The 14971-nt window shown below is 40.4% G+C and overlaps 1 protein-coding gene across 1 annotated transcript; it reads right to left on the bottom strand.

Moving 5' to 3' along the window:
* Window positions 1–5329: 5329 nt before the first annotated feature.
* Window positions 5330–9114, bottom strand: LOC135674390 (protein SCARECROW 2-like). The gene is made up of 2 exons (XM_065184191.1): window positions 6755–9114; window positions 5330–6075 (listed from the first exon to the last, which is right to left on the bottom strand). Exons 1-2 carry the CDS (start codon window positions 8686–8688, stop codon window positions 5601–5603), a joined length of 2409 nt encoding a protein of 802 aa, XP_065040263.1. The 5' UTR covers window positions 8689–9114; the 3' UTR covers window positions 5330–5600.
* Between the last annotated feature and the right edge of the window lie 5857 nt (window positions 9115–14971).

The raw sequence follows: 14971 nt of genomic DNA, 5'->3' as shown, positions 1-14971 counted from the left end.
GGGGAGTAGAATCCTCATTCAAATTTAATTTATTAAATTTAAAATTATCATCAAAATTATTTTTGTAAGTATCAAGAGATTTATAAAAAATGAATAGAATATTTAATATTAGGAAACTCTTATTCAAAACTAAATAAACTTTAGAGATAGTGTAATATCCAAAAATTACTTTCATCGAATTTTATATTATAGTTTCTTAAGGTATCCTTGTCATTTAAAACAAAAAATTCACAACTAAAAATTTTAAAATATAAGATACTATGCCTTTTATTGTTCTATAATTTATAAAGAGTTTTAGACATATGAAGTCTTATAAGAAACCTATTTATGACATATCATATCATGTTAATAGTTTTGATCCAAAAGTATTTGGGTAGACTATATTTATTAAGTATGATCTTTGTCATCTCTTGTAAGCTCCTATTCTTTCTTTAAATAACTCTATTTTTTTTATAAATTTCCTAAAGTAGAGAAATTATGGTCATACCCATTTAAATAATAAAATTTTTAAAAATTATGATTTTTTCACCATCATGATCACTACGAATAGAAAAAACATAATTTTTTTTATTTTAAACTTATTTATAAAACTTTATAAAATATTTAAAATAATGATTTTATATGCTAAGAAATATGTCGAAGTATATCTATTATAATTATTAATATTTACAAAAGTATATTTATTACCTCCTAGACTTGTTTATGAGGAGGTAATAAATATTTATATTTATAAAAAATCATCTTAGTTGTTTTCATTGGGTTGACTTTATGAGTTTAGGCCAAGATTGATACCTTAGGGTTAGGTCGATCATCTTATATTATCTTAGACCCGAGTTTTCTAGCTACTAATATTTAAAAATAAATAAGTATTTCAACTAATAGATATCGGACTTCAATATTCTTGGAGACTAGACTAACATGGCATCGATCTTTCGATTCAGCTCTTCTCCGACAATCAAATACCTGTATGACTACCTCTTCCATGGAAACCAAGTAAAAGAAAATGTTGAGGGTTTTGGTACTTGGTCTTCCAATGGTTTGCATTACTTTGGAACTCATCCTTTATTAACGCCAAAGTGCTTTCCTCCCAAACTCTATGTCTTCATATAGTTATACAGTATATGAATTCTCCTGCATGGGTTTTCACCGGAATTTATGCCATTGTCTCTCTTGTTTCTCAAAATTTTCTATGGAAAGTCCTTGGATCTTTATATATGAGTGAATTTCCTTTCTTAATTCCTACTTATTTTAACTGTATCAATAGTTCTTGTGACAAATTTGGTGGCTGTTGCTTTTCCAACAATTCTTCAATTCGTATGTTTAATAGTTTTATTAAAAATACTAGTTTAATTGATCTTGGTTTCACTGGACAATGATTTACTTGGTCCAACAATAGATTTGGTAATTTTGATATTTTGGTTCTGCCAATTGTGCTTGGATTAATATTTTTGGTAATTTAATTGTTAAACATATGCCTAGAAATTATTCTGATCATCATCTCGTCCTTCTACAAATTGCTAAGGTTTTTATTGCATCTAACAAATTGTTTAAATTTCAACATTTTCAGGTTGAGTATGTGGATGCACATAATATTGTTTCAAACTCTTGTAATACTACCCCTTATTAGCGTATCCAACTCAAACATCAGTCTCTATTCAAAGGGTATATATCAAGGGATATTCTTTAATTATTGTTTATTTATATCTAAAATAATTTTTATATTTTAAAAAATATAGTATATAAACTCCTCCCATCGGTTTGAGTTAACAAACGTTAAAGTCGTGACACTTACAATAAATTATTAATATAATAACATATATAATTTAAGTTTAAAAAAGAGTTAAAGTCCATTTTAACCCCTATAGTTTTGGTCATAAATCACTCAAACCCTTATAGTTTACTGGTGTATAAAATAACCCTTATATTTTTAAAAATATAATATATAAACCCCTCCTATGAGTTAATAGACATAAAAATATACTTATATGGCATACTGACTCATAATAAATTAGTAATATAATAATACATATAATTTAAATTTAAAAAAGGTTAAGATCTAATTTAGCTTTTGTGGTTTTGGCTATGGACTACTTAAACCCTTATGGTATATCCGTATCTAAAATAAATCTTATATTTTAAAAAATATAACATGTAAGCTCATCTTGTCAAGTTTAAGTTAATAGACATTAGAATCTACTTACATGATATGCTAACTCATAATAAATTAATATAATAATATGTATAATTTAAGTTAAAAAAAACTAAGACCACCATTAATGACGGGAATCGTCGTGGAAGCGACCACCAATAATAGCATCGAGTCGCTATTGCTTAGTAGGACATTGTACGCATAGAACCTTTCTCACGCTAACGACGTGCTCAGGAGCTTCTAGTCCTACCTTAGGTGGATGTGTATCGACCAGTTCGATGCTAGACACAGTGGTCTCCTAGTCTCTCTTCCTCCTCAGTCTTCGTCCCCACCACCTCTCCACCTTCGTCTATTGCTACGACCTCCGCTTCATCTTTTTCCTCGACAAGATAAATCTTAACTTTTAAAAAAAAATTAAATTATACATGTTATTATATTAATGATTTATTATTAGTCAATATATCATGTAAGCAGACTCTAATGTTTGTTAACTCTATTGACGGAAGGAGCTTATATGCTACGGTTTTGAAAATGTATGAGTTATTTTAGACGTGAGTAAACCATAAGGGCTTAAGTAGTTCATGATTAAAACCATAGGGGTTAAAATAGACTTTAACTCTTTTTTAAACTTAAATTATATATATTATTATATTAATAATTTATTATAAATCAACTTATCCCGTAAATAGATTTTAATATCTATTAACTCAGACTTGACGGGATGAACTTATATGATATGTTTTTTAAAATGTATGAGAAAACTATAAAAGCTTAAGTGATATAGCTAAAACCAAAGTGGTTAAAATGGATTTTAACTAAAAAATTTAAACTTTGCCACCTCATATATATGCGGATGATAGATGATATATTATTTTGTTTGAGCAAAGTCTTATTGTTTCATTCTTAATATATTTCAAACCTACAAAGATTTTACTAATCAAAAGGTTAACACCTCTAAATCTGAAATTTATTTTCCTCGGGATACTAATAGAAATATGGAACAACTTAAATATCATAACTTTCCCTTTAGGTTTCTTGGCACTCTCATCGCACAAGTAGAATTCGCCCTTCAACGTTTAGCGAACTTACCAAACCTTTTGTAAATAGATTTGGAACATGGCATAGCACCTTTTTGTCATGAGTTGGTAGGGTTGTGCTTATTAATTGTATTCTTTAACTCCATTCCTCTTCGTTCTCTTACTGTCACTTGTTTATCGAGTGAGATTCTTAACAATATCATTAAGATTACTAAAAACTTTCTTTGAAGTAACGAACCTTACTCTAAGGGCTTGCATATTCTGGCTTGGAACACTGTTATCTTCCCTAAAGGGGTCTTAGTGTTGAGTATCTACATGTGATGAACAATGCTTTGCATGCTAAATGCACTTGTCAATATGTTACTAATTCCAACTGCATTTGGATTAAGATGGTTTAAGCCACATATGATTTCATTAATCCTTGGGGTATCAGGTATAATATTAAAATGTGTTGAAGCCAGCATCTATCCATCCCTATTGGCATTTGAAAATTTATTTTTATTATTATTTTAAACTTTTATCTTATATTTTAACTTGTTAATGGGTTAACTAGTAGAATGTTAGATTATGTAGCTTAATAACTTATATATTGAAGATATAATTAGATTTTGATGAAAGATAATGACCAATAGAATGAGAGTTCTAAACTTGATGAAAGAGATTTAAAGTTCTGTCTAGAATATTTACGGGTGTATTCTCTCTACAAATCAACAAAGGCTTCATGACATCGGAGATGTTACAGTCTAATTTAATAATATCATCAAAAGATACACAATATTATTATTAGATTTCACTGACCAAAGTTTTCCAAATTTTCTATCATCATACTAATAACCAAATGCCTTTAGAGTCCCTTAAAAATGAAATAAGGACACTATCATCCATATCGATGTTATAGGAACTATTGGACTCCACAAAATCAATAATAAGAGTTACAACTCGATGGAAAATATACATCAAGTTAGAAACCATGTTAGCACTATGATATCTCGACTCAACTAAGTCACTAGGCCCAGTTAATCTTGAATTTAAACTAAATCAGATAGTATAATATAATATAATATAATATCGAATATATAATATAATATAATATAATTGCAGCTCATCTCAATTTCCACCATCTACAACCTTTGGGGGCAAACAAATAAAATCGGATAATATTTAATCTATATAATCCTTCATAATTTTTTTTAAAAGGACAAACGACGAAAATAAAATTCAAGCTCAAGATTTTACGATAGATTATCAAGATTTTTACTAGCTAAACGAGTTGATACATTCAAAAAATATGTTGAATTAATTCTAAATTAGTTCTTCTTGATCTTGGCTCTGGAATATTTTCAAAAATATTTAAGATATATATATTTCATTTATTTCTAGTTCTCCTTTTCTTAGTTGCTTCTAAAGAAGAGTTTCTTCCGGGGATAAAGAATATGCACTTCATTTTCTTTGGAAATGCTTCTTATAAAAAATCTTGGGTGTAGTTGGGAAAGTAATATTAACTATGGTTATCAAGAAGAAAACAACTGTTTAGAGTGATTTAAATCACCTTAATCACAACCAAAAGATGGTATAATCACCAATGGTCTAAATGCACGGCAGTTGATAGAAAGTAAAGCGGGACTGAGAGGGGGATTGATGAGCTTTGCTTATTCTTTTGTACCAAATCAATGGCTTGACCAACGCTTTCCACCTGACAGTGACACTTGAGGCTGCTGCAGTCACGTACACCCTTGCTATATCTTGCTGGGCCAACCACTGCCATAAACCCTAACGATTAAGATGAATCCGCAAGGTAAGATTGAGATGAGTGTCGAATACGTCACAGAAACACAGCCCTCAGAAACATTAAAGACCTAACATGCTTAGCTTCCTCCAAGTGGTAAAAAACTGTTCATCATTACCGGGTTTCACCGGAAGGCCTGCAGGCTACACATGTGTGTAATAGCTGTCTGACAGAGATAAATCACGCCCACAGCCAACTCACTGTGTCTTCCTTCTCTCTCTCGCTCTCTCTATCTCTATCTCTTGTGATAGCAAACAAAACCGTAGTGCCTCTCCCTATCTCAGTCCCAGGGCTGGTACAGCTTGTAAGAGCGAAAGGGACATGTCATTGGAAATAGCCATAGAAGAAAAAGCAGTGTCGCTGCTAACCTCACCTAGTTCAAAGCATTCATAGCAAAGACAGATCTATGACATGCGTTCTCTCCTCACCCAACCACTTCGTTAGGCAAGACATCAGTCTCTTGCACACAGGAAAAGCAGTGGTAGGTGGTAAGACGAAGAAGAAGAAGAAGAAGAAGAAGAAGAAGAAGAAGAAAAGATGAGGTTTTGTAACTCTGAGAACTATCGAGTAACTAACAAGTAACATGCAATACCTACTTGGAATAACAATGAAATGTATCGTTCTTCTCCTACCGAGTGGCGGCAACTAGGGTGGAGGTGGCGGCGGCCTGGTGGTGGTTGGTCGGTCTCCAAGCTGAAGCTGTAAGCAAGCAGAGATCCTTCCATCCCAGCTTGAGCGTGCCGTTCTCCTCGACCAAGGTGTAGCCGTCGGAGGGGAACATGCCCAGGAGGAGGGTGGCCTGGGCTGCTGCATTGCCTGCGAGCGAGACCCCACGGAAGCCAGACTGACTAAGCTTCTCCCTCCAGTTGCTGAACTTGACCTCGCCGGTGCGCGCCGGGCCACCCACGGCGAGCACGTTGCGGATCTCCCGAGACAGCAGCTGCTGCTCGACAATGTGCCGTTCCTGGCTGTCCTCGCCGTAGCTGGCGCCGAGCGAATCGAAGAGGGCCGAGTAGTAGTGGATCGCCTCCACGAACCGAGCCAAGAAAGAACCTGCTTGGCTGAGATCTTGCTCCACCATTGTTACAACCTTGGGTGCCAACCTACACACCCACGATCACATGCAAATTAATTAATGTTGTTCCTAAATCGACCGTCTTCATCGTCACTACTTTTAAAAGTAACGATAATGATTAATGGACGAAAAGGGAGAGGAGAAAAAGAGTCTACAGAGAAGACATGAGCAACTCAAAAGCCTCTCAATCAATCTCTGTTAACCAACCGGCCTCCAACGACGTCGTCTCTTCTTCCACGAGTGACGGAAATTTGGCTGATTAGTATTACATTTGACTTTGGACAAACCAAAGCTAAAGAATATTAAACATTGTTCTTTGACAACTATTAACTTCTTCTTTGTCGAAGCTGTAAAAGATGCATTTTCGAAGAAAAAGTATTATCACGGGAGACGAGAAAGATATATCACAGATGAGGAAACTCGGATTAAAGCCAAGGAGCTTTCACGGAGGAGGAAGGTAATGAATACAAAGTAGTTATAGTTAGTCCTTCAAAGCAAGTCTGGATCTCACAGCAGGAGGAGAAGCGGAATAAGATCATGTGAAGTGTGAGGAAGAGAAGAGAGGAAAAAATAAGAGCCAAGTGCAGCCAGTTCGTTCTATTTTCAAGCTCAGTAGTAGTAGTAGCTATTGCACTAAAAGAACCAAGGGATTGAAGAGGAGAAAAAGAAGCAAGCTACAAGCATTGCGAAGGAGACTGCGCATCTACCTTTGGAGAAGCCAGAGAGTGTTGGTGTCCGAACCGGTGACGTCGTAGAGCGAGTGGTGCAGCCAGTGCACCGCGAGGGCCTCACGGCGGGACACGCCGAGGCGCTCGGGGTCCAGGTTGCCGACCTTCTCGGCAACTGGAACGAACTCGAAGGGGAGGCCGAGCGTCTCGGCGAAGTCGGAAAGGCGCTTGCCAGTGGCCTCAAGAGCGTCCATGGAGGATCCGAGGCCGGTGAGGCGCACCCGCGGAGGGCCTCCGGGGCGGGAGGCCAGGATGTGGAAGAGGCCCGGCCACTGGAGGCCCTGCATGATGTCGAAATCGATGATGTGAACACGGTCCTCCCGCTCGAACGCCTCCTGTATCGCCTGGTTGGCCGTGAAGTGGGAGAACTTTACGAAGGGGCTGATACCGTTGAAAACCTGGAAGGCGGAGGCCAGACGGTGGCGGTGGGGCACGGTCGGAAGCGGCGCGTACAGGCCCAGGCACGAGCTCACCAGACGAGCCGACATTGCCTCCGAGAAGTAGGCAGCAACGCGCTGAGCCGACGTGCCGAAGGGGGTCGACAGCTCCGAGATCTCCAGTAGCAACCGGTTCGCCTCCTCCAAGTTGTCGGCGGCTACCGCTTCCGCGCAGTGGAGCAGGAGCGTCAGCAGGTGGAGGCCCTCCTCGTCCCTCTTCCTCTGTTGCATCTCTTCCCTCTTCCTCGCGGCCGCTGCCGCTGCCGCTGAGGCAGCCGCCGTCGCCGCCGTTGCCTCGTCCGAGGAAACGGAGGTGGAGCTCCTTTGAGGTTGAGGTTGGGGTTGTGGTTGCTGTTGTGGCTGCGGGTTCTGTTGTGCGCTTTGGAGGCGGCTTGTTGGTTCTTCCCATCCGCCGCCAGCAACTGCTGGGGCGAATGTGAAGGGCGGCGCCTGGTTGGCTCGTTTCGGTGCTTGTACTGTCTCCGGCAGCGGCGGAGCCACCCTCGTGTCCCTCCGCCGTTTGTCGGAGGGATCCAGCGCTGCGCTATTGGGAAGCGAGTGCAGCGCTGCGGCCGGCGATGGGCCGGATGAGAGCGACTGGAGTCGGAACTCTAGGAGGGCCGCCAAGCCTGGGTTGCATGGGTGTACTATCTCGCGGACGCTGTTAACTATCTGAGGGATGGAAACCTCCCCGCCGGCGGAGCTATTAATGATATCGCGGATAATCCCGTCCACCCAAGCGGTACCTACCCCGGCATCATCGGAGCTCCCACCACCACCGCCGATGGCAGAGGAAGAAACAAGCTGCAGTCCCTCTGCGTTCGAAGAAGGCAAAGCAATACGATCATCATCGGGCGGAAAGAGGGGCAAGCCTGAGAACCCACAGACGGCCAGCGAAGGAAGAGCTGGAGGCGGAGGAGCAGGCAAAGACGGTAGAAGGGCAGGCGGAGTACTACTAGTAGTAACTGGCAACAAAACGGAAGCAGCGGCGCTTTGTTGGCCGACGTCAACGGGAAGCGTCGAAGGCGGATTGAACAGTGGAGAGGGCTGGCCGGGGAGGACATCCCCTAGGAACGTAGGATTGGCGGAGGAAGAGGAGGAGGCACCGGTTGTGGTGCGGCGAGAGAGGCGAGCAGGGCCGTATGGAGAGTCGGACTGGAGGTCGAGCTCCGAAGCCAGCCTCTTCCTCACCATCTTATCTTGTTCCTCCTCCTGCTGCTGCTGCTGCTGCTGCTGCTGCTGCTGCTGGAGATAGAGGAGTTGCAGAAGCTGTTCCTCCTGCTGATGCTGTTGCTGACGAAAATAATGGAACTGCTGCGGAGGCAACAACAGTAGTGGTTGGAGGGGAGGAAGTGGAGAAGAGTTGGCTCTAATAAGAGAGGAGGAGGAGGAGCAGTTGGAGTTGGGTTGATCAGCGGAGGAGGGAGACGAGTCATGAGCTGGGGGAGGGAAGAGGAGGAAAGAGGTGGAGGCCATCAGAAAAAACAAGGGGAAGAAGCTCTCCGCATGCCAGTGGATGGACTCGGCGAAGGAGAGCGAGCCAAAGGGTAAAGGCAGCTGAGATCGTAACAGCAGCAACTCCTACTACAGCCGCAGCAGCAGCAGTGGTGTTAGTAGTAGGAGGAGGAGGATAGCAACAACAGCAATAACCACAGCAATAATTAGAGTTATAGGGTGGTGGCAAGGGAGAGAGGCCGAGACAGAGGGGTTGCATCTCCTTGGGTTCTGCTCAAGCGCAGGGTTGCTACAAGGAGATAACAGCGGGGGGATTCGGACATCGGCGCTCGGATTCGATTCCGTGGTCTGTCTTCTCCACAACAACACACCAAAACAGCTCTCGCTCTCTCTCTCTCCCTCTCTCTCTCTCTCTCTCGCACAGAAAACTCCACACACCACACACCAAACAAACACAAGCAGCATAAGCACGAAGCAATATTTATGTCGACCTTTTGCTTGGGGGATGGAGTCATTTTGTGGTTACACGGGCGCCCTTTGCTTTTGACCTGGGGTGGTTAATGTTGGTTGGAGCGTGGGCCGAGGTGTGCGTAGTAATAAACAAGTGTGGGCCGAGGTGATGGTGGTGGGGTTGCTTGGGCTGGGAGGGAAGCTCCTTTTTTGCTTCCAATGAAAAGCTGCTCGATTGCTCTATGTTCTTTGTGGTTGGAGTTTGAAACAAATTCTTGCAGCCCTTTCTTCCCCCCAGTGATTCAGGAATCCTGATGCTCTCTTGTTACGGAATTGTCTTTTCTTTTTCTTTTTCCCTTTACCTTCTTCTCCCAATCAGAATTAACTTTATGGATGTTTTTATTGGGTAAGAGTGAAGTTTTCCATCATCACCTCAGTATGGTCTATTAAATTTGGCATGCAATTAGTCTTATGGCCTACAGAAATTTGTCTTGCTTAGGGCATATCTCCTATCATTAACAACTATTTCTCACATATCTGCATTTACATCAGAGGTGGGGGTAAAACAAACATGATCGGCAAGTATTATATAAACTTCCATTGCATTACTGTTCTTGACGTGAAGATTTCTTCTAAGGGTTCTACAAAACATGATTACCTTGTAACTAAGCTAATGTTGATCATTACATTATTGTAGTTGAAGGATTATCGGTACGTAATTTATGCTTCTTGTTATGTTTTATATTCCGTTTTACATGGCTTATGGTTCTTTCTTACTGCTACAGTAATATCCTATTACTGTTGTACATGTTTTCAAAATATTTACCTTAAATCTTGACACCATTGTTCTGTATGAAGGATGAAATGATCTAAGTGCTTGTTTTATATGGTATTTGATATCTGATAAATAATTTGCCGATAGTTGACACGTAGGACTCAAGTAATTCTCCATCCATCTACTTATGTGTACAAAGAGTCATAATAGAGAAACACAAACTTCCTTATTTATTATGACACTAAAGAGAAACATAAACTTCCATTTGTCTGATAAGGAGGACAATAACAAATGTTAGAGATAGATGTCATTGATGTATGTATCAGCACAATATGATCTTGATATGTATGTGAGGAGTCATTTGAGGAAGAGCAAGGTTTCTCTAGCCTTATCCTTGCACAAAAACTAAGGTCGGAACGAGTTTCCCGAGTTGGCCCCTCCGACATTTAATTATTACTTGGTTGTACCCACACCTCTCTCATGATATTATGGACATATTTTTATACTAACCTTAGGGGGGAAGGATATCTTGTGAAGGCCTTGTGAAGGAGGTAGTTTGTAACTGATTTGAACTGTATTTTGACTCACGTGCTTTGGGCACCTTTTCGGCTTATTTTCCCACCGTAATGTATTTCCTCTTACGTTTGTCGAGCATGCTTGACTCACGCGATTTAAGCACCTTCCTAGCTTATTTTCTCATCATAGTGGATTTCTTCTTATGTGGGTTGAGCATGCTCGACTCTCACATTTTGGGCGCCTTCTTGGCTTGTTTTCCTATCGTAGTAGAGTTCTTTTTATGTGGGTGGGGCATGCTCGACTCACGCGCATTGGGGCAACCTTCATAGCATGTTTTCCTATCATAGCATATTTCTTCTTATGCAAGTTGGGTGTGCTCGACTCATGCATTTTGGAGCACCTTCCTGGCCCGTTTTCCCACCATAGAGTATTTCCTTTTACAAGGGTCGAGCGTGCCCAACTCACGGTTTGGCGGAATGATCCCGAGTAGTTATTCTGTCTTAGTCATGAAAGGCAATTTTGTGGGGAGTGAGAAGCTGCCTTATCTTGATTGAGGTCAACATAGTCATTTTCTAGTTCTCACAAATAATGATAGGAGTATCTTTTCATATTCTCATAAACTTGTGTTTACTAAATGAAGCGGAGAAAGAAAAGAGAGAGAGAGAGAGGCATCTCGAGGGAGACTCCTCGATCACCCTTTTAATGCCGGAGGAGAGAGAGGGACTCCTTATATTTTCCTCAGTTAGCGCTCTAGCGGCGGGGGGATTTTCCTAAATTCTCCAACACCTTTAGTAGCAGATAGGATATTTTTATATTTTTTATGTGTTTTGTAGTACCATCATTACATGATAGCCTTGTTGGATTGGGTCTGGGATACTAGTGTCGTCATCAACTAACAAACTCGGAAGAATGTCGATCTTTGGGCTGAGGTCGAGAAGTTGAGAAAGGCAGGAGTTGATCCTCCTATTACTATTCTAGCCGAGACAAGGGCTTAAGGTAACCAATTAGCCCAGAGGTTGGAGGAGACTAAGCGAGAGTTTGCCACCCTAACCAATTTTGGAGAGTATCTAGAACAGCAACCTAGTCATGGAGGAGAAGCTATTAGGGCTGAGCCTGAGAAGGTCCATGCCCCATTGAGCGAATGACCACCTATAATCGATCGAGCTCAAGGGGACTACTAATTATTATGGTACTTGGGTGAATTCCTAACACCTGCAACACCTTCTTATTTATTATGGCATGAAAGAGAAACACAAACTTCCATTTGTCCCTTTATGATAAGGAGGACAATAACAAATGTTAGAGATAGATGTCGTTGATGTATGCATCAGCATGACATGGCCTTGATCTGTATGTGAGGAGTCGTCTGAGATAAAGCGGGGTTTCTCCAGCCTTATCCCTGCACTATTGTTTATCGAACTCATTTAGCTCTACAGACCATTTGAGTAATCACCCTAAAATGTCATACCAAGATAAAACCAATGAAGTGGTTGATTGGTGATAACCTATATGATGTGCACATGAAAATAGGGATAGAGCTTTCTCACCGTGAGTACTAGCATAAATGCTAGTTGCTCTATAGGCAGGTATCACTCTTCGGGTCCACTCAAGACATGACTGATATAGTAAATGAGCCTTTGACTCCTTGCATTGTCTTGGACTAGGATGAAGCTGATAGCCAAGTTAGTAACAGCAAGGTAGAGACTAAGGATTGCTCCTGAGGTGGAAGGTCAACTACGACAATCGAGTAAGGTGGTACTTTAATCTCTCAAAGGCCTCTCGACATTTCTAAGTCCATAGGATACCTTTCGAGTTTTTAAGGGCTTGAAAAAAAGTTTGACATTTGTTGTCGGATCAAGACAAGAATTGACTCAAAGCTGCCATTCACCCTATTAGTAATTGGACTTCCTTTATTAACTAAGGTGGGCATGTTTCTAATATGGCTTATACTTTTTTTAGGTTTCATCTATCCCTCTTTGATGCATAATGAACATAGAAATTTTCCTAAACTCACCCCAAAAGCACATTTGGTTGAATTGAAATACATATTGTATCTCTTAAGGATTTAAAAGGTCTCTGCAAGGTATGTTAAATGTGAGTCGACCATTCTATATTTAACTATCATGTCATTTATATATACTTCAACATTCCTCCCGATCTAGTACTTGAAGATCTTATTCACCATCTTTTGGTATATTGCTCCTATATTCTTCAACCCGAGTGACATGACTTGGTAGCAGTATGTCCCTCGGTCTGTAGTGAAGGATGTATGTTCCCGATCTTATTATGCTATTCTTATCGAGTTGTACCCAAAAAATGCATCCATGAAAATGATGAGCTCATGCCCCAAGGTGACATCAACTAGTTGGTCCACCTATGGGAGAGGATAGTTATCTTTTGGAGATGCTTTGTTGAGATTGGTATAGTTTGCATACATCCTTTAGTTTCTATTTGCTCCTTGACAAGTACAATATTGGTGAGCCACTACAGGTATTATACCTCAATAATAAACCATACTACTAGTAGTTTGTTGATTTTATTGCTAATAACTTGTTAGAGGGCAAATTTGCAAGGCCTCTGTTTGACTAGTCGAGCTCTGGGAGCGATGTTCAAATGATGTTGAGCCACATTCGAATCAATTCCCAACATGTCCTTTGATGACCATGCGGGACACCTTAGCATTCTTGAGCAAATTGATAAGTTATACTCTCTTCTCATTGGGCAACATTAAGCTTGTTTTGATAACTCAATTAGGGCAACCCTTATCTAGGGGTATTTCGATTAATTATTCTGTCGGTTTCGAGTGTGGAAAGGGTTTGGTGAAGTCTCTTGGGTTCGTAAGTGGTGCTTCAGATCAAACCTTCTTAGGTAAGGAGATAGTCATGAGATAGCACTGTCGGGATTCCCTTGGGTTACTCCTTAATTCGCTAATGTTGGTGCTAGTTGAGAATTTCATCATCATGTGATAGGTCAACATGACTATCTATATTCTATTCAACATAGGTCAAGCTATAATGGTGTTATATGTTGAGGGGATGTTAACCATAATGAATTTGGTCATAATTATCTTCGAGCATGGTTCATCTCCAAATGTGATGTGTAGGTTTATGGTCCGAAGGGAGGGAATTGAGTCATTTGTAAATCTCGTCAATAAGGAAGTCATGGGGGTGAGATCATTAGCCGAGAGCCTAAGTTTTTTAAAAATATCAATCATGATTTTTTACTCGAGTATTAATCATCCTTACGGAGACCACCGGAGCATCATTATGGTTTGGGTCGAATCATTGTCTCCTCTCTGAAAGTTATTTTATGTTCACCTTTGGTCCTAAAGCACTTGCTAATGATAGCTCGAGCATAAGTTTTACGACCTGATATGTTATCTCCTCTTGAGGTCGGGCCACTGACTAAAACATATATTTGTCTTTCGACCAGCTCTTGAGGTTAGGGTGATGACTTCTGACGTTTCCTAATGAACTACTGAAGGTGTCCTTGTTGAATCCCGAATTTTGATGATGAAATCAATTGATTAGTTTATGGACTAATAAATATTTGAGATAAGTGACGTAAGAGAAAATTCGATCATATAAAGGTAAATCATTGAAGTAGGAGAATCAAACATTGGGTCGGAGAGCATCATGTCAGAGTTCGAGCATCGAGCCAGAAGGATCGGGCATTGTGCCAAGAAGATTGGATGTTGTGGGAGAACAATATGATGATGGATTGAGCAATACATCGAAGGAAAGGATGATGCGTCAGAGGTTCAAATGAAGCACCGGATGAATAGATGATATGTTGGACACTATAGGTTTTATGATTGTAATTGTTAAGTCATAATTGAAGTTATTAAGTGTCTAATTGAGTTGATTTTGGAGCATAAACATGCCAACTTAATTAGGAGCCTATTGGGCTTAAACCAAGGCTGAATTGGACATGTTAAAAGTCTAATTCAGTAACTTGGAGTTGGGCTAGGCGGTGGTACTACCAGGTAGGCGGTGGTATCGCCAGAGCCAAAGTTCTTAAGCTATCAAGCGGTGGTACCGTCCAAGTAGGTGATAGTACCACTAGAGCCTGGGTTCCTAGGTTGTTAAGCAGTAGTACCACCCAGTCAGGTGATGGTACCACTAGATTGTCAAGCAATAGTACCGCCCAAGTATGTAGTGGTATCACTAAAGCCCTAGTTCCCAGGCTCTATTAAGTGATAGTACCACTCGGCACAAGCAATAGTACCGCTAGTATCTCGAAAACTCGATGATTTAAATTTTTGGCTCCATTTTTAAAGTCATTTGAAGTCTATAAATACCATACTCATGCTTGCTTGGTAAAAGCACAAAAACTTATGATTTTAAGTTTGTAAGCTCTCTTGAAAAGTATTGAGTTTCTTCCTCCTTGAGTTTAGAAGTTATTGTAAAAGAGAAGTGTGAGGCTTCTCTCCTAAGTTTGTGAAAATGTGAAAGAGTTATAACAATGGTAGTTGATTTTCGCCCATTAAAAAAAGATCGATAGTGAAAGCGATGGCTTCAAGGGAAGAGGAATCGAGAGTAGACATAGGTCGGGATGACCAAA

The sequence above is a fragment of the Musa acuminata genome, chromosome BXJ1-5, assembly GCF_036884655.1.
Source record: "Musa acuminata AAA Group cultivar baxijiao chromosome BXJ1-5, Cavendish_Baxijiao_AAA, whole genome shotgun sequence".
NCBI classification, from domain to species: domain Eukaryota; kingdom Viridiplantae; phylum Streptophyta; class Magnoliopsida; order Zingiberales; family Musaceae; genus Musa; species Musa acuminata.
This window is presented reverse-complemented; position numbering and strand designations above follow the sequence as displayed.